This window comes from Dicentrarchus labrax, unplaced genomic scaffold (assembly GCF_905237075.1).
Source record: "Dicentrarchus labrax unplaced genomic scaffold, dlabrax2021, whole genome shotgun sequence".
Classification (NCBI taxonomy): domain Eukaryota; kingdom Metazoa; phylum Chordata; class Actinopteri; family Moronidae; genus Dicentrarchus; species Dicentrarchus labrax.
Window position 1 is genome coordinate 32,379,349 of NW_026136721.1, and position 27,138 is coordinate 32,406,486.

General features: G+C 37.3%; 2 protein-coding genes across 2 annotated transcripts in view; both read left to right on the plus strand.

Moving 5' to 3' along the window:
- LOC127354554 (uncharacterized) overlaps positions 1-13,371 on the plus strand; it is a 50,830-nt gene extending 37,459 nt beyond the window's left edge. Inside the window, exon 9 of the mRNA XM_051384522.1 lies at positions 12,746-13,371. Coding sequence (XP_051240482.1) covers positions 12,746-12,970 — 225 coding nt within the window. The 3' untranslated portion in view covers positions 12,971-13,371. The remainder of the gene's footprint in view (positions 1-12,745) is intronic.
- Positions 13,372-19,084: 5,713 nt separating this feature from the next.
- Positions 19,085-21,148, plus strand: LOC127354569 (sialoadhesin-like). Its single transcript, XM_051384543.1, has 4 exons — positions 19,085-19,144; positions 19,532-19,880; positions 19,988-20,048; positions 20,554-21,148. Exons 1-4 carry the CDS (start codon positions 19,099-19,101, stop codon positions 20,689-20,691), a joined length of 594 nt encoding a protein of 197 aa, XP_051240503.1. The 5' UTR covers positions 19,085-19,098; the 3' UTR covers positions 20,692-21,148.
- The last annotated feature ends 5,990 nt before the right edge of the window (positions 21,149-27,138 follow it).

Consider the following 27,138-nt stretch of genomic DNA (forward strand, 5'->3'; position numbering starts at 1 on the left):
AAAAAATAAAACAATAATAATGATTTTGATAAAATAGTCTGCAAATGAAAAAAACAACACCATGGCAAATGTTTCACCGTCAAAGCGTGACGTATAATAACTATTGCACCACATAGATTATTCACTACAGGTCTTGTTTTACTAAGAATAATAATGAGGAAGGAAGTGACGTTTAGGTGTCAGAGCTGTATGCAGTTTGTCTGTCAGCCGCCCTCACACTGACCAACAGTCCACTCTGTCTCTGTAAGAAGACTGCTGTTGATTTAGACCTTTCATTTAAATTATTTATGTTTTATGAGTTTTCATTAACACAGCAGTTGTAATAAGGTCATTAAATTATAAAATCAACTTTCTGATTGGAAGCTGAAGACTACGACAGCCATGTTGTTGGCAGAAGCTGGATGTGTGTTTATGGGTTTTATCCTGTACATCTCAGGTATGAATGACTGTTTATTCTTTCTTATATAATACTAATTAATTGTGACCTGAAAAAAAAAAAAATGAAATGTTTTTCAGGAGTGTACAGTGCTGTAGGTGATAAATTTCTAGATAAATATAAAGGAAATTACAGACTGAAGATTTTCAAATATTCTGCTGTTATGAGTTCTTTAGATGCATTACAGCATGAGACAGTATTATCAGTTAGTGATTAGTATAGAGAAGAATGTTATAAGAAGTATGAATCTGTCCAGATGTTTGCTAATAAAATATTTCTCTTAAAGGGGTTCGGGGACAAACAAACAGTATATGTGCCTTAAAAGGTTCATCAGTGGATCTGCCCTGCTCAGCTGAACATCCCACTTCAAGCATGAAATGGTACACTGCACACTGGAATGGATCTACAGTTGTTCAGAATGAACTCTCCGTAGATGGAAACCGTGTAATGTACAAGCCTGAAGAAAATCATCCAACTCTAACAATCAATGATCTGAGAGAGAGTGATGCAAACTTTTACTGCTGCAGAGAGAATACTGACCAACCACAACTCTGCTGGGACAATAGAAATCAGCTCTATGTTTCAGGTAAACTGACAGTAAGTTGTCAATAATCAATATTTTAAGAATTTAACAACATATATATGAAATCTCATTTCATTTTCCATCTTCCCAGACCTGCAGGTAAAGGTGATTCCTGCCACAGAGGGACAGACAGTAACACTGATATGTAACACCAGCTGTCCTCTGACTGAAACCCCTGCAGCCTACATCTGGTACAAGAACAGAGAGTTTCTCTATCAGGACTGGTCTCCCTGGTACCAACAGCTGGTCAGCAGTGAGGAAGCAGTCAGATACTCCTGTGCTATCAAAGGCTACAAGGATCTCAGAGCCCCTGAAGTCTCAGTGGGTGAGTGACAACGTTTAGCTTCTTATCATGTGACAAAAGCTCTTTATACATATTTTTACTCATATAGGAATAATGTTATTATCAGGCACTGGAAGCTTAAATTACAAAGCTCATGAAGTACTGTGACTGTGTACACCACTCTAAATAATATTTCACATTTCTGTTTTTGTCCAGATTCTATCACATCAACCTGCTTTACTGTGACCTATGCTAAAGGGAGAATGTGTTCTTATAAGCAGACATCAGAGGATGAGCCCTGCTCCATCACATATCCCAGAGGTTAAGTCTCCACAAACAAACACACAAACACACCTCCTAAACACTTCACACTGTTATATATATTTGCTTTCTTTGTTTTTCTCATTTTTAGCACAAGCACAATAACTGACCGTACACATTCTCTCCTAATGGATTATCAATGCTTTGAGTTAATATTTAATCATTTCTGTAATCAATTTGAACATGTATTTAATAATGGATGAAATATATATTTGGCATCTCCCAACAGAAGTACATGTTAACAGGAGTCCTGCAGCCAATCAGGACCATATCAGTCTGACCTGTAACACCAGCTGTCCTCTGACTGCCACTGTGTGGTATAAGAACGGACACAGAGAGCACGAGAGACCACCGTATGTAGTTCCCAACACTTCTATTGACACAATCTTCTGTGCTGTAAAAGGTTTCGAGGATCTGCACTCTGATGAAGTCTGTGAGTATGAACCAACTCAATGTCTGTTAGAACATTTGTGTTATGATCTCAGTTGTGATTTTGAAAAGATAATGAGAAACATGATGACTTTAATAATGTTTAAACATAACAGGATGTTATAAACAGAAATGCATTAGAGTATAATGCAGTTGCTATAAATTACTGAATTTGATTTTCATTTTGAGGCAGCAGTTGTAGTGTTATAATTCTAACATCTTGTTAAATGTATTTCAGTCTCTGTTACTGGGGTTCTGCTGCTGAATACTGTGCCTTATAAAGTATGCATATACTATTGTTGGTATTTGTGTAGACACCTTGTTTTATGAAATACAATACAACATAATTACACAGTAATGATATTTGATCATTTCATTTTAAATACTTTTCATTTTGGATTGTAAACAAGTAATCACCTGTTAGATTACAAAAATAAATACGTTTGATATAGATCCAACACTGTTGTTACTTGTAATAGGCCCTTGTGAAATATTTGCAGATTTATAAGATGTTTATTTCATTTTTTATTTTATTACCACGAAGGTGACATTGCTTACCACAGAATAATTTTGTTTAAATGTTTTTTTAACTAAGTTTAAGTTACTTATAAGTGAAACTGCCTCTTGCTTTTATCTATATTTCAGGTGTTGATGATAGAAACTGTTGGACTGTGAATTACGTCAGCAGGAGAATCTGTGCTCTACAAGGCTCTTCAGTGAACATTACAAGTGAATATTCTTATCCCAACAACCAGCTGCAACAGTCTAAATCTTGGTTTAAAATAACAAGAAGTGGGAAGGAAGAAGTTAAAGAGCTGATTGAGGCTGCAGGTCGTGTGAAGTATTATGACTACATGAAGAACCAACACATCCTGAGAATTAATAAGGTGAAGAAGAATGACTCAGCAGAATATACATTCAGACTCCAACAACAAAATGGAGGATGGTCTGATTCTCCTGGAGTGACTTTGGTAGTCACAGGTAAGTCGTCTTTAGATTAAACATATTCATTTTGTACAGTGATTATTGACTTCCACACCATATACTACCAAGCTGCTGAAGACTCATTCTAAATTAGAAGAGTTGCATTCAGTCTACAGATTTTTCTAATGTCTTAAGGTTGGGATGGGTTGTAGCATGAAGGTGACCTATCTCTAAACTTAACTAAATACCATAGTTTTGTTGCCTAAGCTTAACCAGACCTAAACATAGGGATGGCAGATCAGGAAACACTTATATGAGTGTTTTTGGTAATATGTTTTAGAAGACGAACAATGTATTTTGTTGTTAACTGTAAAGCACTTATTAGATAATAAGTCAATTCTAAATTTACTGACCAATCTAACCATCTTTCAGGCCTGAGAATGAAGTTTACTCCTTCTGCAGTGGTGACAGAGGGTCAGAGAGTCACACTGACCTGCAGTACCAGCTGTCCTCTGACTGACAACACAAACTACATCTGGTACCTGAACAGTCGACCTCTGACCCTGCCAGAGAACCAGAACAAGCACCTGGTTCTAGACCCAGTCAGCAGTCAGCATGCAGGAAGATACTCCTGTGCTGTCAAAACCCACAACAACATCAGCTCTCGTGAAAAGACTCTCACTGTCCACAGTAAAACAGGAAAATGGACACCAGCAGCAGCTGCAGGAGTCGGAGCTGTTCTCCTGGTTATAATACCTTTCACTGTCTTCTGCTGGATTAGGTGAGGAACACCGTGCTCTGTTGAAGATCAATGACATTCAATTAATCTGAACTTGCTTGCTCACTTAAATATTCTTTCATTTCACAAACCAGAAGAAAGAGGACTTCAGATCAATCTCCTACAACTGGAGCATACGGACAACACGGAGCAGGTAAAGATCAAACATTTCAACAAAGTTCTTGCACAATATTTAATTCTTAATAACTCTACACATTGCTCTCACTTTTACTTAACGTCTTTACAATTTGTTCCTGTTAATACAGAGAGCACAGTGCAGTAAGTAAAAATGCTTCCTCTCAAACATTGTGTCATTAGATAAGGTTTCAGTTTGCCAATGTTGGATGTAAAATTAGACAACTACATAAGGCCAATTTCTCCAAATTGGTACAGTAAAAATGCTTGACATTAAGTATGTTTGTAGTTTCATATGTGTAAAAGTCAAATATACCATCAGTAGCCAGGATACACTGAGCAATGTGTTTTTACAGTAGCTCAAATATGGTCAAATATGCAATCTCTGGAGGCATAAATATGAGACTTTTATTTTGGCATTTCCCCACACTGGTGCAGTAAAGATACTTGATATAAAGTGTTTTTTTATTCATCAGGGGCGCATGAAACACTTTAATGTGACATATTTTAATTATAGCTTACTGTTCTAAATACCTTTATTTTGAAAACCGGAAGTAAATATGCTGTTTCTCCGCATTTACCATAATGCTGAGTAGGCTAGTAGACTGCGGTCAATCCAGCCGTGAGTTCGATCTCCGTGGTCAAATCAGCCGCACTTAAATTTAGAGTGTACAAGTATTCACAGCATTATGGTAAATGCGGAGAAACGCCGTATTTACTTCTGGTTTTCAAAATAAAGGTATTTATAGCCGTAAGCTATAATTAAAATATGTTACATTAAAGTGTTTCATGCGCTACTGATGAATAAAAAAAACACTTTATATCAAGTATCTTTACTGCACCAGTGTGGAGAAATGCCAAAATAAAAGTCTCATATTTATGCCTCCAGAGATTGCATATTTGACCGTATTTGAGGTACTGTAAAAACATATTGCTCAGTGTCTCCTGGCTACCGATGGTATATTTGACTTTTTACACATATGAGACTACAAACATACTTAATATCAAGCATTTTTACTGTACCAATTTGGAGAAATTCAACAATAAAAGTCCATATTTGTACCTCCAAGTGGTATTTTCATATATTTGAGCTACTGTAAAAACACTTTGCTCAATAATTCCTGGCTATGGATGATATATTTGACTTCTACACATCTAAGACTACAAGTATACTTAATATCAAGCATTTTTACTGTACCAATTTGGAGAAATTGAAGAATAAAAGTCCCATATTTATACTTCCAGATTCCATATTTTCTTATATTTGAGCTACTGTAAAAATGTAAACTGTATGTGGAACCACCTGCAACAGCTGTCACACTGAATAATAAAAAAAAATAATATGTGAGGAAGAGACAGTAGGTACAATGGTGTTTTGAAGTTAAAACTAATTATTTTTCCCTTTTACCTACAAATGGACACAGCAGAGCAGCTAAATAAGAAGAATGTGGACTGGCATTGCATTTTGTGTGAAAAGTAAACAAATTAGAATTGTGTAGGATTTTGTGTTAGTGTTTAGTGTTTATATTATCAAGATGTTATTAAACATTTGTGTGAAATTTTGTCATGATTACTGCAGCATTATTGAAGTATAATGAAAATGCTTCACCCATAGCCTGGAAATATTGAGCAATATGTTTTTACAGTAGCTCAAAAATATAAGAAAATATGGAATCTGGAAGTATAAATATGGGACTTTTATTGTTGAATTTCTCCACATTGGTACAGTAAAAATGCTTGATATTAAGTATGTTTGTACTCTCATATGTGTAAAAGTCAAATACACCATCAGTAGCCAGGAAACACTGAGCAATATGTTTTTACAGTACCTCAAATATGGTCAAATATGCAATCTCTGGAGGCATAAATATGAGACTTTTATTTTGGCATTTCTCCACACTGGTGCAGTAAAGATACTTGATATAAATGAGGGGGGATCAACTGGGCTCCAGCTGAGAGATCTCTGGTCTGAGCACACATTTCCCATCAACAGAATCACATCAGCAAACAGGTGTTGAGAACATGTTGTCAAAATGCCTCAGAATTAGTTTCACTGACTGCATAATCTCTTGCTGGGACCATTTTTTAAAGTGTGTTTAACCATCATATGCTTTATTTTGTAGTTCCCATCTGCTGAATGAATACTGTGGATTACCCAAACAAACTGGCTTACCTAAAAATATGTACATAAAATATAAGAAAGCTGAGATGTATTAGAGAGAGAGGAACCTGTACTCTTCATTTCCCAGCTCACTTATACTGAATAAATGCTGTTGGTGACGTCCCAATAAAGTTGGGAAGTGGTGTGTGCTTTCAGAGATATTAAGGTGATATTTCTGACTTTCATCTTAAGTAGGTATGAAAGTAAGTAAGTCATAAAAAGCGGTTGAAAGAGCCCACAGAAGGAGTGAAAAGTACAATTAAATAAGATCTAATAGATTTCATAGAATAGATTTCATTTTTGTGTCAAAGCCTCTTTTCAGACCCCTCCCTGTGATAAAGAGAGACAACAACAAACAGTAAAGCATGTGAACAGGGGGGAAGTCACACAGAACATTTAATCAGTTAATCAGAAAACTTTTACCTGATAATTCAGTCGTCTGGGTTGCTGTTATCTTAGGTTTTACTAACTAACAACTGCAGACTACATTTATTTGAAGCTGAATTCAGCCATAGTATACTGCAGTGCAACTTAGATGGCTCAGGTTACAGCAAACATCAATACTAGGGTGTTACCGGCACCTTAGATGTATTTCTTCCCTTATGATTTGTTACACAAGACTCTCTCATCATTGATTTCTTACAGTTGCTGCAGAGTGCCTACATACCCTTAAAGAGTCTTAAAACATATGTCAAATGAAATGTTGCTGTTTTATGCGAAGTACCAAAGTTGTGCTTTTTGTTTGTGTATGAGTTTATTTCTTTTTGTTTAATATTTGTTTTGAGTTTAGTTGTTTCTCCTGTTAGTTGTCTGTAAGAGACCACATGTCCTCTGTCACCTAGCTGACTGTTTTTGTGTCAGAAATCACTTCCTCATTCACTCATCCACTGCTCCGTGCAAAATAGACACCCATTAGAATACTAAAGTGATGTAGTAAATTGAGATTTGAAACACTTTGCATTTATAAAATCTGACACATTCAACTGTGGGCAGAGTGTCATTGGGACTAAATAAAAAACTACGTACAAAGTAAATAATTTTATGAGGAGTACAGTCTACATCTGCTCTATTTGAAAAGTGACTGAGATAACTTTCTGTTATAATTTGATGCTATACAAATAAAATTGGATTAAATTAATCCATGCAATTGGAGAATTTGGACACCAGCAAACACAGTGCACTAGACAGTATATAAAGAATGATTTTGGACACATCCTTAGATTTCTTTTGTTCCTGAAGGGTTTAAACCTCATGACACTTTTTAGTCCACCTGAGAATTGAGGTCAGTCAGGTACATAATGATCAGTCAGCAAGTGTTTACATAATGTGACTCAATGTCTCCTCAAGCACTAAAATCACATACTAGTTAGTGTATGTATAAAACCTCTGGACCTATACACTGGATAGCTTCATAGGATGGATAAGGAGAATTTGTATGTTTCCAGAAAAGTCAATGACATGCCAGCATGTGCTATCTGATCAAGTCTAAGTCTATATAAATGATATAAGGCAAGAACTGTCAATAATTTAGTTATGTATGAAATATTTCTATGTATTCAGCAGTTCAGATCCTCTGTCCTTTACTTTCACACTAGTCAAATCAGCAGACATATAGAGTGACACTGTCAAGAATCTGATTGCCTCACTTCCTGCAGCTCTCAGTCTGATCACGTTTTGATAATAAAAATAGCCCATACACTAGTACACAGCAAGTAGAAACAAATATGAAAAGAGACAATAATAACTCTAAGATAAGACATAAAGTGTAAAGAGATGATTTTGTATAGTTAAAAAAGCTTTTCCTGATGAAAATATTGCATCATAACTACTACAGAACATAAAGTACTCACTTGTGATTTCCTTTTACTAAGAATAATAATCATGGAAGGAAGTGATATTTTGATGTTAAGATAGAGCTGCATGCAATCTGCCGGCAGCCTCCCACGAACCAACACTTTCTCCAGATTTTAGGTTGTGAGTGAACTGCTGTTGATTCTAAACACTGGTTACATTTTTACTTTTCATGAATACAGCAGTTGTGACGAGGCCAATACAAATACAATCAACTTTCTGATTAGAAACTAAAGGACTTCAACAGCCATGTCGTTGGCAGGAACTGGATGTGTGTTTGTGGCTTTCGTCTTATACATCTCAGGTACGAATTACTGTTTGGTGTTTATCCCTTCTCATGATATGATGATTAACTGTAGAACTGCCAAATTTGTGGAGAAACAAACTGTGGACTATCAAACTAAAATAATTGACTGTAATGAAAAATGTATTAATGCAAAATACAAAAGAATATATTAAAATTTAACTCTCAAGAGTACGACCTGTTACAATCAGCTCTTCAACTGGAATTAATCTGTCTGCTAAGACGTCTGCTAATAAACATTAAATATTCTGTTAAAGGGGTTCAAGGACGAGCAAACAGCATCTGTGCCTTAAAAGGTTCATCAGTGGATCTGCCCTGCTCTGCTAAAAATCCCACTTCAAGCATGAAATGGTACACTGAACACTGGGACAGATATAAGTATGTTCAGAATTAACTCTCTGTAGAAGGAAATCGTGTAACGTACAAGCCTGAAGAAAGTCATCCAACTCTAACAATCAATGATCTGAGACAGAGTGATGCAAACTTTTACTGCTGCAGAGAGAATACTGACCAACCACAACTCCGCTGTCTCAATGTAATTCAGCTCAGTGTTTCAGGTAAACTGACAGTAAGTCGTCAGTAATCATTATTTTTAGAATCTTAACAATGTAATCTCATTTCATTTTCCATCAACTCAGACCTGCAGGTAAAGGTGATTCCTGCCACAGAGGGACAGACAGTAACACTGATGTGTAGCACCAGCTGTCCTCTGACTGAAACCCCTGCAGCCTACATCTGGTACAAGAACAGAGAGTTTCTCTATCAGGACTGGTCTCCCTGGTACCAACAGCTGGTCAGCAGTGAGGAAGCAGTCAGATACTCCTGTGCTATCAAAGGCTACGAGGATCTCAGAGCCCCTGAAGTCTCAGTGGGTGAGTGACAACATTTAGCTTCTTATCATGTGACATACCTCTTCATACTATCAAGAAGGGTTTTGTTATAAGGAACTGGAAGCTTAAATTACAAAGCTCATGAAGAACTGTGACTGTGTACACCAGTCTAAATAATGTTTCATATTTCTGTTTTTGTCCAGATTCTGTCACATCAACTTGCTTTACTGTGACATCAGAGGATGAGCCCTGCTCCATCACATATCCCAGAGGTTAAGTTTCCACAAACAAACACACACACACACACACACACACACACACACACACACACACACACACACACACACACACACTCCTCTCACCCTCACATCTCTAATGCCTTTTTCACAGAAACAATGAGTAATCATGATCATTTCTTTTTTACCCTTCACACTGTCATATCTTTGCTTTCTTGATAAACAAATCTGTTTTATTTCCTCATTGGCACAGTGAGTTCAGTTCTACAGTAATTTTGTATTACAATTGTAACTGTTTTGGTACTAACCAGGGTTTGAAAATTGAATGAATTAATGAAGTTATACACTTACTAACATGTTACAATAACTGATGAAAATGTATTTCATATATCCTAACAGAAGTACATAGAGTTCAAAAGACTCCTGAATGGACCTATGTCAAACTGACCTGTCGCACCAGCTGTCCTCTGACTGACTCCCAAACTGCCTATAGGTGGTACAGAGATGGATACTTAAACATATACACTGAGAGTCAACAGTTGTTAGTTTCCCGTTCCTCTGTTAAAAGCTTCTCCTGTGCTGTAAAAGGCCTTGAGGATCTGCCCTCTGCTGAAGTCTGTGAGTATGAGCACATTAACGTACTGTGTGGTCTGTTTTAACTTATGGTACATTGGTGTCATGAAGGTGAACAAATGAAAGGCAATAATGTCATGATGTGCACCACCATAGTTGGATAAAGTAACGCAAACACTGTACAGTTTAATACAGAAAGTTCTTGCACCTTCCCTTTAATACATTATTTGATTCAATATAGAAGAAAAGTAAATATTTCATAACTCTTTCTTTCTGTGTGCATCAGAAATAAAAATAGAAAATTAGTTTTTTTTCCATTTTTCTCATCAAATCACTAATGAAACTGTGTTGGTGACTTGTAGCCACTAGATGACCCTGTAGAGTCAGAGTCAGTCAGAGAAAACATGAACTAAACTGTCTGAGTATACAGACATTTATTGTTGCAAAAAAATATTTGTTTGAATCTCAATGCATTTTAGTGGATGTGAACAGCAGCTCATGACTCAATCTGTATGCTGACAGTGAAGAAGAATCCCAAAAGGAGCCCCTAAAGTCACCAAAAGGAAATGTTATTAAAAGTTATTTTAAGATAATAGATAGATAAAAGATAATTTATAATTTGTATAAATTAATATGCATCTCTAATGACTTCAGATGCAAATGGCTGTCATATAATGGCGACAACTCAGCTTATCAAGTTTTATTTTCACCTCGGAATGTCATACCATGAAATTCTTGCTACTCTTGCTGAAATCTGAATGTCCACCAGATTCTTTTTAGAGGGGCATGGACACTTCGGTAAAACGGGCAAATAACAGAAAGCTATCTTTCTCAACTATCTTATCAACCAGCTCACCCATCAAAAATATAGCAAATTGACTGCTTAAATAAAGCAATGAGCACAGCAATCGTTCAAATATAGTTGAGAAATCAGCAAACATATGCCTATAAAGCCATAAGATATGTAACGTGTGCGCACAAGGGGACCTTTTGGGACTTTTTAGTAATTTAATGAGTAATTAAATCCAAGCCTCAACATTTATTCTAGAAAAAATATATTTTTCTTATATATTTCAGGTGCTGAAGATCAGAACTGCTCGACTGTGAATTACGTCAGCAGGAGAATCTGTGCTCTACACGGCTCTTCAGTGGACATTACAAGTGAATATTCTTATCCCTACCACCAGCTGCCACAGACTAAATCTTGGTTTAAAATAAAAAGAAGTGGGAAGGAAGAAGTTAAAGAGCTGATTGAGGCTGCAGGTCATGTGGAGTATTATGACAACATGAAGAACCACCACATCCTGAGAATCAATAACCTGAAGAAGAATGACTCAGCAGAATATACATTCAGACTCCAACAACAAAATGGAGAATGGAAACAGTCTTATTCTCCTGGAGTGACTTTGGTTGTCACAGGTAATTCTGTTGAACAAATACAATGCACATGGTACCAGTGTCATTGTAAACAATGAAAAAACAGTGTGTGTTTTTTTGGTTGGAATTTGCACATGAACAGCTGACTTTTGTGTAGCCCAAACTCTTTGCTTTAGCTCCACTTAAAGGTGATAATGTAGCTTTAGTTGGCTAAATTGAATTAATTTGCTTGAATTACCCCTCAATGTGGCAGAACAGAAAACATAGTGTTTTGTTCAATAATAAGGACTTTATATTTGTGTTCATTTACTGATATATTAAATCATCTTTCAGGAAATATTGTGACTTGTGAGATACTCTTCTACATTTACTGACCAATCTAACCATCTTTCAGGTCTGAAAGTGAAGTTTACTCCTTCTGCAGTGGTGACAGAGGGTCAGAGAGTCACACTGACCTGCAGTACCAGCTGTCCTCTGACTGACAACACAAACTACATCTGGTACCTGAACAGTCGACCTCTGACCCTGCCAGAGAACCAGAACAAACACCTGGTTCTAGACCCAGTCAGCAGTCAGCATGCAGGAAACTACTCCTGTGCTGTCAAAACCCACAGCAACATCAGCTCTCGTGAAAAGACTCTCACTGTCCACAGTAAAACAGGAAAATGGACACCAGCAGCAGCTGCAGGAGTCGGAGCTGTTCTCCTGGTTATAATACCTCTCACTGTCTTCTGGTGGATTAGGTGAGGAACATTGTGCTCTGTTTAAAATCAATGACATTCAATTAATCTGAACTTGCTTGCTCATTTAAATATTCCTTCATTTCACAAACCAGAAGAAAGAGGACTTCAGATCAATCTCCTACAACTGGAGCAGCGGACAACACGGAGCAGGTAAAGATCAAACATTTCAACAAAGTTCTTACATAACATTTAATTCTTAATAAGTCCGACACTCTCCTACTCAACTTCTTTACAATTCATTCCTGTTAATACAGTGAGCACAGTGCAGTAAGTAAAAATGCTTCCTCTCAATGAACAGAAATGTAGAAATTCTGCAGCATTAGAAAACATCACTTACATCGCTCCTGCCTCTCTTCAGATTGAGTGATACTTCTGCTGACACAGAAGTACATTGTGTCATTAGATATAAGGTTTCAATTTAGCAATGTTTGATGTAAAATTAGACAACTACATTAGTTACCCAATACACAAATAGGCCATTCAGCCATTTGTTGGATATGCATCAGCCTTGTCATTAACTACTGATATGATGAGAGTTAATTTGATAAAATAACTGTAAAAACTGTAATAAAATGAGGTGGTCTGTATCCAATTATTTTATATAATTATTTTTCTGAGGCGTTAATATATCTAATCTACTCCTGCCAGTGAATACTAACTGTGCAATGCTCTATTTAAACACAGGCAACCCTCTCTTAAGATTTCATCAGTCTAGTTATTAGTACAGAGGTTGAGTGTTTCAAAATGGAAACTAATGAAATTTGTATATTCCCCTCATCAGCTAAACCCTGAACCTTTGTATGAAAACATCTCAGCTCCACCAGCAGAGCAGGAGGAACTTCACTATAGCAGAGTCCACTTCTCCAGGACCCAGACAAATCCTCTTTACTCCACCGTCCGACCACCTCAGCGAAAAGAACAGGAGGATGTTGCTTATGCTGTTGTCAACTTTAGATCCAACAAGGTAACTCATTCAGGATCTACTTACTGGACTTACTCATCTTAATGTTACTGTTAATGGCATGTTACTGCCACAGTGGTGTGTTGTTGGAACATTACTGCCTGATAAGCCAGACTTTTCAAATTCTACCACCATTTGACCTCCTGGAGTCCCCAAAAGTACTGAGTGGAGAGCTTAGAGATGTTTCTACGGTATGAGTAACAACAGCCGAAATGTGCTGGTCTCACAGTAAAGTTGATCATTGCCCCTTTATCGTAGTTTGTCAGGTATAAGTTCACTGAAGAATTTAATGCTTTGTTACTGGTGTGCTTTATGTTATTTTATATTACATTGTTTTATTTGCTGCTCTAACTGTAACAGCTGTATCTGTATATCTCAATATCTGATTTTGCTCTCAACAACATGTTGTAATCTGCAGTATATTAAAAGATCATTACAAGACATTACATTTACAGCTTGGTATTTTTTCCAATACAAGCACCAGACTGCTTCGCATCTTTTTACTGTCTACAGTAAACACTTTTGTCTTCATCTGTCTGCTATTTTTATTCAGACCTGGGCACAAACTTCAGTGGGAGGACTTATTTTGTGCAATGAATTACATTTTTAAAGGGATAAAGCCACTTGAAAACTCATTAAGTGCGGCACACATGTCAGAAGTGATAACAGGGTGTCTGCGTATCATTTAAAGTCTTAAAACCTACAAATATTACAGCTTGGTAAAAAGCAACAAAAAAAATCAATTTAAACTTAAATTGTGGGCACCTGACAAATCAAATGGCATTTTTAAAATAAGTTTTTATCAAGCAGTAAACTAACACTGCTGTGTTTTTGTGGTTGATTGACTCACTTCCTGCAGCTCTCAATCTGATAACGTTTTGATAAACAGAAGTTTACTTTTGCAGGTTTCATAAATAGCACATACACTAAGTATGAATACATTAAAAAAAAGTGACACAAACTGTGAGAAAAGACATAAAGTATAAAAAGATGCTATTGTATACTTTAAAAAGCTAAAATATTGTATCATATAACTACTACAGAACATTAAGTCTTCACTTGTGGCTTCCTTTTACTAAGAATTATCATCACTTAATGTGAAAGGAAGTGGAGTTTTGATGTCTAAGCTGCACGCAATCTGCCAAAGCCCTCCCACTGACCAACAGTTACATTTTTGATTTCTTTTTGGATGCGTTTTAATGAATGAAGCAGTTGTGATAAGGCCAACACAAAAACCTTCAGAAACTGAAGGACTACAACAGCCATGTTGTTGGCAGAAGCTGGGAGTGTGTTTACGGGTTTCATTCTGTCCTTCTCGGGTATGTATGATTGTCTGTGCCTTCTAATATGATGACAATTAAAGCAGCTACCTGCAACTTTCATTTTGTGTTGATTCTCAGCCCCTGTGAACAAAAGCAGTAGTGTTTCCACCGCCTTGTGTCATCTGTTTCAAGGGGAATCTGATCAAATCTGACCCTGTCACAGTCAGCTATATAGAAATAACCAAATCCTCAACACATGGTCTTGTTTATTTATGTAGATCATTCAGTAAATAGTCATCAGTATCAAATGATGGAAAGAATGTGACCTTTATAGTACACAATCAGTAGTCAGTACTTTATATAGAAAAGCGTGATTTATAAAGTTACACATTTGTCTTTATATTTGCTTCTGTTAAAGGGGTTCAGGGATAAACAAACAGTATCTGTGCCTTAAAAGGTTCATCAGTGGATCTGCCCTGCTCAGCTAAACATCCCACTTCAAGTATGATGTGGTATGCTGTATACTGGAATGGACACGAGTATGTGCAGAATGAACCCTATGCAGATGGAAATCATGTAATGTACAACATTGTTGGAAAAAAGAATCATCCAACTCTAACAATCAATGATCTGAGAGAGAGTGATGCAAACTTTTACTGCTGCAGAGAGAATACTAACCAAGCACACCTCTGCTTGTTCAATGGAATTCAGTTCTAGCTCCGTGTTACAGGAACAGTGTCTGTCAGTAATGAATTATTTTAAGAATTGAATCAGTATATTAATTCTTATTTTACTCACCATCATCTCAGACCTGCAGGTAAAGGTGATTCCTGCCACAGAGGGACAGACAGTAACACTGATGTGTAGCACCAGCTGTCCTCTGACTGAAACCCCTGCAGCCTACATCTGGTACAAGAACGGAGAGTTTCTCTATCAGGACTGGTCTCCCTGGTACCAACAGCTGGTCAGCAGTGAGGAAGCAGTCAGATACTCCTGTGCTATCAAAGGCTACGAGGATCTCAGAGCCCCTGAAGTCTCAGTGGGTGAGTGACAATGTTTAGCTTCTTATCATGTGACAAAAGAATCTTGTCATCAGGCACTGGAATATATTATAATAATTATAAAGCTTATGGAATACAATGACAAATTAACTGGTAATTGGACTTGTCCTTGCCTATCTAGTCTTCCGTCCACTCAAAGCACTGTTACACTACATGTCACATTTGCCTTTCACACACACTGACACAGAGATAGCAAAGCCTAACGAACGGAAACTAACTCATTCATTCATATTCACACACCGATGCACAGCAATTTGGGGTTCAGTGTCTTGCTCAAGGATACTTCGTCATGCGGGGAACCAACAACCTTTTGACTAATGGACGAAACACTTACAGCCACCCCCAAACTAAATTCACCAAAACTGAAACCATTTCTGTTTTTGTCCAGATTCTGTCACATCAACTTGCTTTACTGTGACCTACGCTAAAGGGAGAATGTGTTCTTATAAGCAGACATCAGAGGATGAGCCCTGCTCCATCACATATCCCAGAGGTTAAGTTCCACAAAAAAACTGACACACACTCATCTCACCCTCACACCTCTAATGTCTTTAAGGTCACAAAAAAATTCACAAAAGCAGTGAGTAACCATGATCATTTACTGTATTTTAACTGTTCGATGTCATATCATTGCTTTCTTGAAAAAAAAAAACTTTTACTTCCTCAGTTCACTTCCTGACACAGTGAGTTCAGTTCTATCATTTATTTGTTAATTAAATTAATGAATTTATTAATTGTATAATTGTTTTATTACTAACTGGGGTTAGAGTTCATGTTCAACAATTCATGCAACTGATTCATTAGGTTATCCACTTTAAGATGTTACAATAACTGATGGAAATATATTTATTGTCTCTTAACAGACCTACAAGTTCAAAAGACTCCTGAACAGACCTGTGTCAAACTGACCTGCAGCACCAGCTGTCCTCTGACTGACTCCCAAACTGCCTACAGGTGGCACAGAGATGGCTACTTAAACATATACATTGAGAGTGAAAACTTTTCTGTTCCAAGCTCCTTTGATAAAAGATTCTCCTGTGCCCTAAAAGACACAGAGGATGTGCTCTCCGCTAAAGTCTGTGAGTATGAACCAACTTATGGTCGGTTATGAGTTGGGACTGGAACATTTTTGTCTTTTGTCTTTTATGTTAGGAAAGAAAAGAAAAAATAAATAACATAATTGGACAAAAGGTGGACAAAATAACCAATGTGCCTTTCAATATAATGCAGTGGCTAAATACCAGTTTTAAGAATGTTTTAAGAAACATAGTTTGATTTCTTCCGTGACTGTCAGATGTGTTGATTTTCGTTTTCACGCTGCATTTTGTAATTAATCAACAAATATCTTTTCACACATGTTTCAGTCAGTGATGGAGGTGATTTACAGTATTAAAGGAATACCCAATATCTTACACATCAAAGTAATTGCTGATTGTAATAGAGCATAGTTTTCCTCTGAAGAACACTACTACTTAATTTCTGTGAACAAAGTCATCTGTTAGCTCAATCTATATTTCAGGTCTTTATGATGAGAACTGTTGGAGTGTGAATTACCGTACGTCAGCAGGAGAATCTGTGCTCTGGAAGGATCTTCACTGAATATTTCAAGTGAATATGTGCATCCTGAAAACCAGCAGCCAAATTATAAATTATGGTATAAAATAAAAACCTGAAGAAGAACGATTCAGCAGAATACAAATGCAGACTCAAGGAAGATTTGCCTGAAGTAACTGTGATTGTCACAGGTAACGGTACATACATATATTTCTATGAAAAAACGTATTTCTCCCTGACAGCTTCTCACTAGGAGCACTTGGCAGACTTTACTCATTAACGTCTGAGAATTTATGCCCATACTCTGTAGTCAAGCCTCACTCAAACCTGATAAATATTTCAGGCTAGCTCACATTAAAAAAAATGCTAAAATGCTTCAGCCATGAATTTCAGGAATGATACTAACAGCCAACCTACATTATTTCATAATTTAAGAGGTATGAGGATTTGTTATGATAAAGATTTCTCTTTAACAATGAAGAAATGTTACCTTTTCAGGTCTGGAAGTGAAGTTTACTCCTTCTGCAGTGATGACAGAGGGTCAGAGAGTCACACTCAAGGCTTCTGAACTTCAGCACCCTTTCAGTTCACTCTGATGTGGACGACAAGTTTCATAACAGTACTGAGATTCACAAGCAGAAGCATGGCGACAAACTTGAAGAGAAGAGCCAGAAAAGCTCATCTGTCACTGTTTCTAGTGTGTTTAATGTTCTGTTACTTTCTGGATGACTTGCAGCTGTGAATAAAAAAGTTTTTGTAAAATCTTTTCTAATATAAAAAAATACGTGTTGCTCTGCATGTGACAATAAAAAAATAACCACACAGTCAATGATTTTGTTTTCTTTTAGACCACAAACCAACATGTGGCTTCATGCATCTGCTACTGCATGACACATGAAGACACAATTTCACTTTATCTAATAACCACTGCACTACAGGTCCACCACATAAACTACTTCACTACAGGTCTTGTTTTACTAAGAATAGTAATGAGGAAGGAAGTGAAGTTTAGGTGCCAGACCTGCATGCAGTTTGTCTTTCAGCCATCCTCACACTGACCAACAGTCCACTCTGTCTCTGTAAGAAGACTGCTGTTGATTTTATTATTATTTATGATTCATGAGTTTTCATAAACACAGCAGTTGTAATACGGTCGTTAAATTATAAAATTAACTTTCTGATTGGAAGCTGAAGACTACGCAGCCATGTTGTTGGCAGAAGCTGGATGTGTGTTTATGGGTTTTATCCTGTACATCTCAGGTATGAATGACTGTTTATTATTTCTTATATAATACTAATTAATTGTGACCTGAAAAAGAATTTGAATGTTTTTCAGGAGTGAAAGTGCTGTAGGTGGTAATTTGTAGATAAATTTACAGGAAATTGCAGACAGATGTAGAAATAAAAATAGAAAAGATCATTGTTAGCTATCAAGATTTTCAAATATGCTGTTGTTATGAGCTCTTTAGATGCATTACAGCATGAGAAAGTATTATCAGTTAGTGATTAGTATAGAGAAGAATGTTGTAAGAAGTATAAATCTGTCCAGATGTTTGCTGATAAAATATTCTGTTAAAGGGGTTCAGGGACGAACAAACAGCATCTGTGCCTTAAAAGGTTCATCAGTGGATTTTCCTGACTATCAAATCACTAATGAAACTGTGTTGATGACTTGTGGCCACTAGATGTCCCTGTAGAGTCAGAGTCAGTCAGAGCAATCATGATCATTGTCTTGTGAAAAAAAAAACTGTTCATGAAAGAATAAATTGGACAAATCTAGTTGAGTGTTGTTGACTTATCCACCAAAAGACAAAAATAAAAAGAAAAACACACAATAATGTTCTATTTCTTATAGTCACAAATGTCTGGAAAAGAAAAAAAATCATTTGTTTTGATTTTCTTTTATTGAATAACACTGAGAGTATTTCAATGAGTGATTATATTCAAGCCTCAACATTTATTCTAAAATAACTACTGTTTGTGTTATCTATATTTCAGGTACTGAAGATAACAACTGCTGGACTGTGAATTACATCAGCAGGAGAATCTGTGCTCTACAAGGCTCTTCAGTGAAAATTTCAAGTGAATATTCTTATCCCAACAACCAGCTGCAACAGTCTAAATCTTGGTTTAAAATAACAAGAAATGGGAAGGAAGAGGTTAAAAAGCTCATTGAGGCTGCAGGTCATGTGGAGTATTATGACAACATGAAGAACCACCACATCCTGGGAATCAATAACCTGAAGAAGAATGACTCAGCAGAATACACATTCAGACTCCAACAACAAAAAGGAGAATGGAAACTGATTCTGATTCTCCTGGAGTGACTTTGGTACTCACAGGTAAGTTGTCTTTAGATTATTATATTTTTGTACAGTGATTATTGACTTCGACACCATATACTACCAGCAGTCAGCACACTCAAACTCGCAACTCGTTTTAAATTAGAATAGTTGCATTCAGTCAACAGAATTTTCTAATGTCTTCTTAAGGTTGGGATGGGTTGTAGCATGAAGGTGACCTATCTCTAAACTTAAGTAAATACCATAGTTTTGTTGCCTAAGCTTAACCAGACCTAAACATAGGGATGGCAGATCAGGAAACACTTATATAAATGTTTTTGGTAATATGTTTTAGAAGACGAACAATGTATTTTGTTTTTCACTTGAAAGAACTTATTAGATAATACGTCTATTCTACATTTACTGACCAATCTAACCATCTTTCAGGTCTGGAAGTGAAGTTAACTCCTTCTGCAGTGGTGACAGAGGGTCAGAGAGTCACACTGACCTGCAGTACCAGCTGTCCTCTGACTGACAACACAAACTACATCTGGTACCTGAACAGTCGACCTCTGACCCTGCCAGAGAACCAGAACAAACGCCTGGTTCTAGACCCAGTCAGCAGTCAGCATGCAGGAAGCTACTCCTGTGCTGTCAAAACCCAAAACAACATCAGCTCTCGTGAAAAGACTCTCACTGTCCACAGTAAAACAGGAAAATGGACACCAGCAGCAGCTGCAGGAGTCGGAGCTGTTCTCCTGGTTATAATACCTCTCACTGTCTTCCGGTGGATTAGGTGAGGAACACTGTGCTCTGTTTTAGAGCAATGGCATTCACACATTCATTGACACACTGACCTGACATCACCTATTCATTTTTATATTTATTCATTTCACTAACTAGGCCAAAGAGGACATCCAGCCAGCCTCCAAGAACTGAAACATCACATCACAACATGGAGCAGGTAAAGAAAAGGATTTGAATAATTTTTCTACATTAGAAAAAATATAATCCTTTCCACAACCTTCTGATCCTGTAGCCTTCTCTTCAGTTTTGCTCATCACCTGCACCTGGTCAACTGCTCCATGCATTCTCTCATAAGTATCATTGTTAAGCCACATAAAGACATATTGGTATTATACATTGACACACTAGGAATCTTGGACTTTTCTTCTCTTACTGCAGTCCAGATTAAAAAGTTACCGTACATCAATGTCCCTACAATATATTAGGCCAATTTCAGCTTTTTGTAATTCCATCCCTGAGTCATGATGTTCACCATCATGTCGAAACAATCGGAAAACCTTCAATGAAATAATATTTTATTTGTACAGATTGAATGAGGCCCTAAAAAATGCTTACTATATACTACTATACTACTACTACCAAACACTACTCTGATAGAAGAATCAGCCAAACTTTTCAATGCAATATGATGTAAAGTGATTTTATTTGTCTTGTGTCCTCAGATAAACCTTGATCTCATGTATGAAAACATCTCAGCTCAACAAACAGAGCAGGTTGACCATCACTATGGCAGACTTCACTTCTCTAAGGACGACACAGATGCTCTCTACTCCACCATCCAGACAGGGTCTTCTAACTGAACAAATGTTTACTGTCATGTTATTTTCCCTGTTTGGTTTAGTGACTGTAATAACTTCTGTATTCAGGACAGACAAGTGCAAACACAGAGGCGAGCACATATTTCTCTGTTGAACGCAAAGGGAAATATTTTCTGCCTGAAATACCAGAATTCACTGTCACTCTTCAAGACTTCTGACCTTCAGCACCCTTTCAGTTCACTCTAATGTGGACGACAAGTTTCTTAACGGTACTGACATTCACAAGCAGAAGCATGGCGACAAACTTGAAGAGAAGAGCCAGAAAAGCTCATTGCAGCAATCTGTCACTGTTTCTAGTGTGTTTAATGTTCTGTTACTTTCTGGATGACTTGCAGCTGTGAATAAAATTAGTATTTGTAAAATCTTTCCAAATATGAAACATACATGTTGCTCTGCATGTGATGTGGTGAACTGAAAGATCATAGACATTTTATCTGTAGCTTCCTCTTCAATAAAGCTTTTTTAAACACAATGAAAAAATAACAATACAGTCAATGAGTATGTTTTTTTTGGAACACAAACCAACATTTGGTTTTACATTTTACGACTGCTGCATGTTCCATGAAGACACAATGTCACTTTATAAAAACTGATAAAAATATTTTGGATATAATAATCAGGGAGTGAGAGAAACATAACCCTGAAGTTAAATTAAAGGTTTTCAAATAACTACTGCACCACGTGAAACACTTCACTGCAGGTCTTGTTTTACTAAGAATAGTAATGAGGAAGGAAGTGACTTTTAGGTGTCAGACCTGCATGCAGTTTGTCTGTCAGCCACCCTCACACTGACCAACAGTCCACTCTGTCTCTGTAAGAAGACTGCTGTTGATTTTGACCTTTCATTTAAATTATTTATGTTTTATGAGTTTTCATAAACACAGCAGTTGTAATAAGGTCATTCAATCATAAAATCAACTTTCTGATTGGAACCTGAAGACTACGACAGCCATGTTGTTGGCAGAAGCTGGATGTGTGTTTATGGGTTTTATCCTGTATATCTCAGGTATGAATGACTGTGTATTCTTTCTTATATAATACTAATTAATTGTAAACTCAAAGAGAAATTGAATGTCAGTATAAACAAGGATGTTATTTATACTATAAATCTTTTCAGATGGGGTTCAGGGACAGACAAACAGTATCTGTGCCCTAAAAGGTTCCTCAGTGGATCTGCCCTGCTCAGCTGAACATCCCACTTCAAGAAACACATGGTACACTGTACACTGGAATGGATATAAGTATGTTCAGAATGAACTCTCTGTAGATGGAAATCATATAAAGTACAACATGTTGGAAGGCAGTAACTTCACTCTAACAATCGATAATATAACAGAGAGTGATGCAAAGTCTTACTGCTGCAGAGAAACTGCTGAGAAAGCAGGGAAGTGCAAGCAAAGAAGAGTTCAGCTCATTGTTGCAGGTACAGTGGCTGTCAGTAAGGAATTACTTAAAGAATGACATCAGTATATTAATTCTTATTTTACTCACCATCGTCTCAGACATGCAGGTAAAGGTGATTCCTGCCACAGAGGGACAGACAGTAACACTGATGTGTAGCACCAGCTGTCCTCTGACTGAAACCCCTGCAGCCTACATCTGGTACAAGAACAGAGAGTTTCTCTATGAGGACTGGTCTCCCTGGTACCAACAGCTGGTCAGCAGTGAGGAAGCAGTCAGATACTCCTGTGCTATCAAAGGCTACGAGGATCTCAGAGCCCCTGAAGTCTCAGTGGGTGAGTGACAACATTCAGCTTCTTATCATGGGACAAATCCTCTTTATACTTTCATTAATAATGTTATTATCAGGCACTGGAACCTTAAATTATAATGTTAATGAAGTACTTTGACTGTGTACACCAGTCTAAATAATGTTTCATATTTCTGTTTTTGTCCAGATTCTGTCACATCAACCTGCTTTACTGTGACCTATGCTAAAGGGAAAATGTGTTCTTATAAGCAGACATCAGAGGATGAGCCCTGCTCCATCACATATCCCAGAGGTTAAGTTTCCACAAACACACAAACACTCCTCTCACCCTCACAACTCTAATGCCCTTTTCACAGAAGCAATGAGTGAGTAAATCTATCACTTATTTTAACTGTTCACACTGTCATATCTTTGCTTTCTTCAAAAACAAATCTATTTTTACTTCCTCATTGGCATGCAGAGTTATTTTTTTGTGTGCTAACCAGGGTTTCAGAGTTTCTATTCAACAATTAATGTAACTGAGTAATTAAGTCATACACTTAACAACATGTTACAATAACTAATGAAAAGCATTTCTGATCTCCTAACAGAAGTGCAAGTTCAAAAGACTCCTGAATGGACCTATGTCAAACTGACCTGTCACACCAGCTGTCCTCTGACTGACTCCCAAACTGCCTATAGGTGGTACAGAGATGGATACTTAAACATATACACTGAGAGTCAACAGTTGTTAGTTTCCCGTTCCTCTGCTGAAAGCTTCTCCTGTGCTGTAAAAGGCCTCGAGGATCTGCCCTCTGCTGAAGTCTGTGAGTATGAGCACATTAACAAACTGTGTGGTCTGTTTTAACTTATGGAATATTGGTGTAAAATATGTAAATATATGAAAGGCAATAATATCATGATGTGACTGGTGTTGCAGCATCATAGGGCGATAGAATAACACAAACAATGTACAGTTTAATACAGAATGTTGTTGTACCGTCCTTTTAATAAATCATTTGATTCAATGTAGAAAAACAGTAAATATTTCATAACTCTTTTTTTCTGTGTTCATCAGAAATAGAAAATGAGTGTTCCCATTTTCTCATCAAATCACGAATTAAAATGTGTTGATGACTTGTATATATATAAATTTGACAAATCGGGTTGAGTGAACAGTTCCACAACTATTGTATTATAGAGTATACAGACAATTATTTTTCCAATTTTTACAAAAAAACATTTTTTGACTCCCAGTGCATTTGAGTTGATGTGAAGCGACGACCATGACTGAACGTGTATGCTGAGAGTGAAAAGGTGCAGAAATCTACAAAACAAAATAAAAAATAGACTTATTTCTTTGTCCTGGTTTTCTTATTTGTTGACTTATCCAACTCAAGATAAAAACAGAAAAAATAAACAATAGTTTTCTATTTCTGATAATCACAAATATCTGGAAGACTTCCGCCTTTATTTCTTCTTTTTTAATTAATAATACTGAGACACACTTCGTAGTAGATCAATGAGTAATTATATCCAGGCCTCAACATTTATTTTATATATTTGATATATTTTATCTATATTTCAGGTGCTGAAGATCAGAACTGCTGGACTGAGAATTACATCAGCAGGAGAATCTGTGCTCTACAAGGCTCTTCAGTGGACATTACAAGTGAATATTTTTATCCCTACCACCAGCTGCCACAGTCTAAATCTTGGTTTAAAATAACAAGAAGTGGGAAGGAAGAAGTTAAAGAGCTGATTGAGGCTGCAGGTCATGTGGAGTATTATGACTACATGAAGAATCACCACATCCTGAGAATCAATAACCTGAAGAAGAATGACTCAGCAGAATACACATTCAGACTCCAACAACAAAAAGGAGGATGGAAACAGTCTGATTCTCCTGGAGTGACTTTGGTTGTCACAGGTAATTCTGCAGAATGAATACAATGCACATGGTACCAGTGTCATTGTAAACAATGGTTTTGTGTGTGTTTTTTTTGTTGTTTATGTTTCATGGAGATCTTAAAAATTAGTTTTTGTAAGGGCAGTCTGAAAATGCTTCTTCCTACAGGTTTAAAAATTAGCTTTTTAGAAGACGAACAATGTATTTTGTTTTTCACTTGAAAGAACTTATTAGATAATAAGTCTATTCTACATTTACTGACCAATCTAACCATTTTTCAGGTCTGGAAGTGAAGTTTACTCCTTCTGCAGTGGTGACAGAGGGTCAGAGAGTCACACTGACCTGCAGTACCAGCTGTCCTCTGACTGACAACACAAACTACATCTGGTACCTGAACAGTCGACCTCTGACCCTGCCAGAGAACCAGAACAAACACCTGGTTCTAGACCCAGTCAGCAGTCAGCATGCAGGAAGCTACTCCTGTGCTGTCAAAACCCACAACAACATCAGCTCTCGTGAAAAGACTCTCACTGTCCACAGTAAAACAGGAAAATGGACACCAGCAGCAGCTGCAGGAGTCGGAGCTGTTCTCCTGGTTATAATACCTCTCACTGTCTTCTGCTGGATTAGGTGAGCAACACTATACTCTGTTTCAGATCAATGACATTCAATTAATCTGAACTTGCTTGCTCACTTAAATATTCTTTCATTTCACAAACCAGAAGAAAGAGGACTTCAGATCAATCTCCTATAACTGGAGCAACAGACAACACGGAGCAGGTAAAGATCAAACATTTCGACAATCTTCTTGCACAACATTTAATTCTTAATAAGTCCGACACTCTCCTACTCAACTTCTTTACAATTCATTCCTGTTAATACAGTGAGCACAGTGCAGTAAGTAAAAATGCTTCCTCTCAATGAACAGAAATTTAGAAATTCTGCAGCATTAGAAAACATCACTTACATCTCTCCTGCCTCTCTTCAGATGGAGTGATTCTTCTGCTGACAAAGAACTACATTGTGTCAATAGATATAAGGTTTCACTTTGGCAATGTTGGATGTAAAATTGAACAGCTACATTAGTTACCCAATACATTAAAAGCAGAAACTACAACATTGATCAGGTGTTTGTAGAGTCTCACAGCGGCAGGGACGAAAGACCTTCGGAACCTCTCCTTCTTACACACCGTGGGTGTAACAGTCTGCTGCTGAAGGTGCTACTCAGGGACCCCACAGTGTCATGTAGGGAGTGAGAGGTGTTGTCCATGATGGATGTCAGCTTCACTAACATCCTCCTTTCACCCACTTCCTCAATGGAGTCCAGGGGACAGTCAAGTACAGAGCTCGCTCTCCTGATCAGTTTATTGAGTCTCTTCCTGTCTCTGTCCGTACTGCCCCCTCTCCAGCAGACCACAGCATAGAAGATGGCTGAAGCAACCACAGAGTCATAAAAAGCCCTGCTTACTCCAAAGGACCTCAGTCTCCTCAGCAGGTGAAGGCAAATCTGGCCCTTCTTGTAGAGAGCATGGGTGTTGTCAGTCCAGTCCAGTTTATATGGTTTATACACAATTCTTTTCAGTTTTATTAATAAATACATTTAGCACAGAATCATTATTCTTTCTAAGGCTTTAAGGTATCTAATCTACTACTGCTGATGAATACTAACTGTGCAATGCTCTATTTAAACACAGCCAACCCTCCCTAAAGATTTCATCCGTCCAGTTTTCACTATCGAGTGTTTCACAATGGAAAAAAACAACTAAAAACTAAAATTTGTCTTTTCCCCTCATCAGCTAAACCCTGGTCCTTTGCATGCAAACATCTCAGCTCCACCAGCACAGCAGGAGGAACTTCACTATATCAGCGTTCACTTCTCCAAGACCCAGACAGATCCTCTTTACTCCACCGTCCGACCACCTCAGCCCAAAGAACAGGAGGATGTTGCTTATGCTGTTGTCAGCTTTAGATCCAACAAGACAACTGATTCAGGATCTACTTAGTGGACTTACTCATCTTTAATCAGTGCCTCTACCACAGTGGATCGTTGTGGGAACATTTCTACCTGATAAGCCAGACTCTTCATATTCCAAGGCTTCTGCGCCACCATTTGACCTCCAGGAGTCCCCAAAATGTTCCTCACTGGTCCTGTCAAGGCAAAATCAAACAGTTCTTAATCCACATTAGTGGCAGGTTAAGTAGCTTGTCCTACTGTACAGATAACTTTTGTCTCAAGTAAATTGATCAATGGCTATTCCAGACCCCAATGTAAAGCAAGACATGTGGGATGGTTTTGTCAGGTGTCAGCTCATTGGAGCATTTAATTCTTTATTATGGACTTATTCATGTTTTATTATGTTATTTTATTTGTAACTGTAACTGTTAAAAAGCTTTTATAAAACTGATATTGCTCTCAACATGTTCTAACATGCAGTGCATTAAAATACCATAGACATTATACTTAGAGTAAAGTTTCCTCCAATACAAACACCATAATGCTTCACATCTCTCTGCTCTCACTCTGCAACTTTGTGATGGGAATATAAAGTGCTTTACACTGCTACAAGCTGCATGGGGATGCCTCAGTCAGCAGCATAGTACTCTAAATAAGTCTCAGTGACCATCATGTGCTGTGAGGATAGCGCCCTCTGGAGGACTGACTCTCAACTGTTAAAGAACAGAATGAGGACTCAGTTGCTTTGCTTAATGTTTTATATGACTTGACGTGTACATGTTATTTTTTCTGTCTGTTGTAGTTCAGAACAGAAAAAGAACATTGTGTACTGCAGTTCCCAGAAGCATGGCAACAAACTTCAGCTCCGTAGGAAAC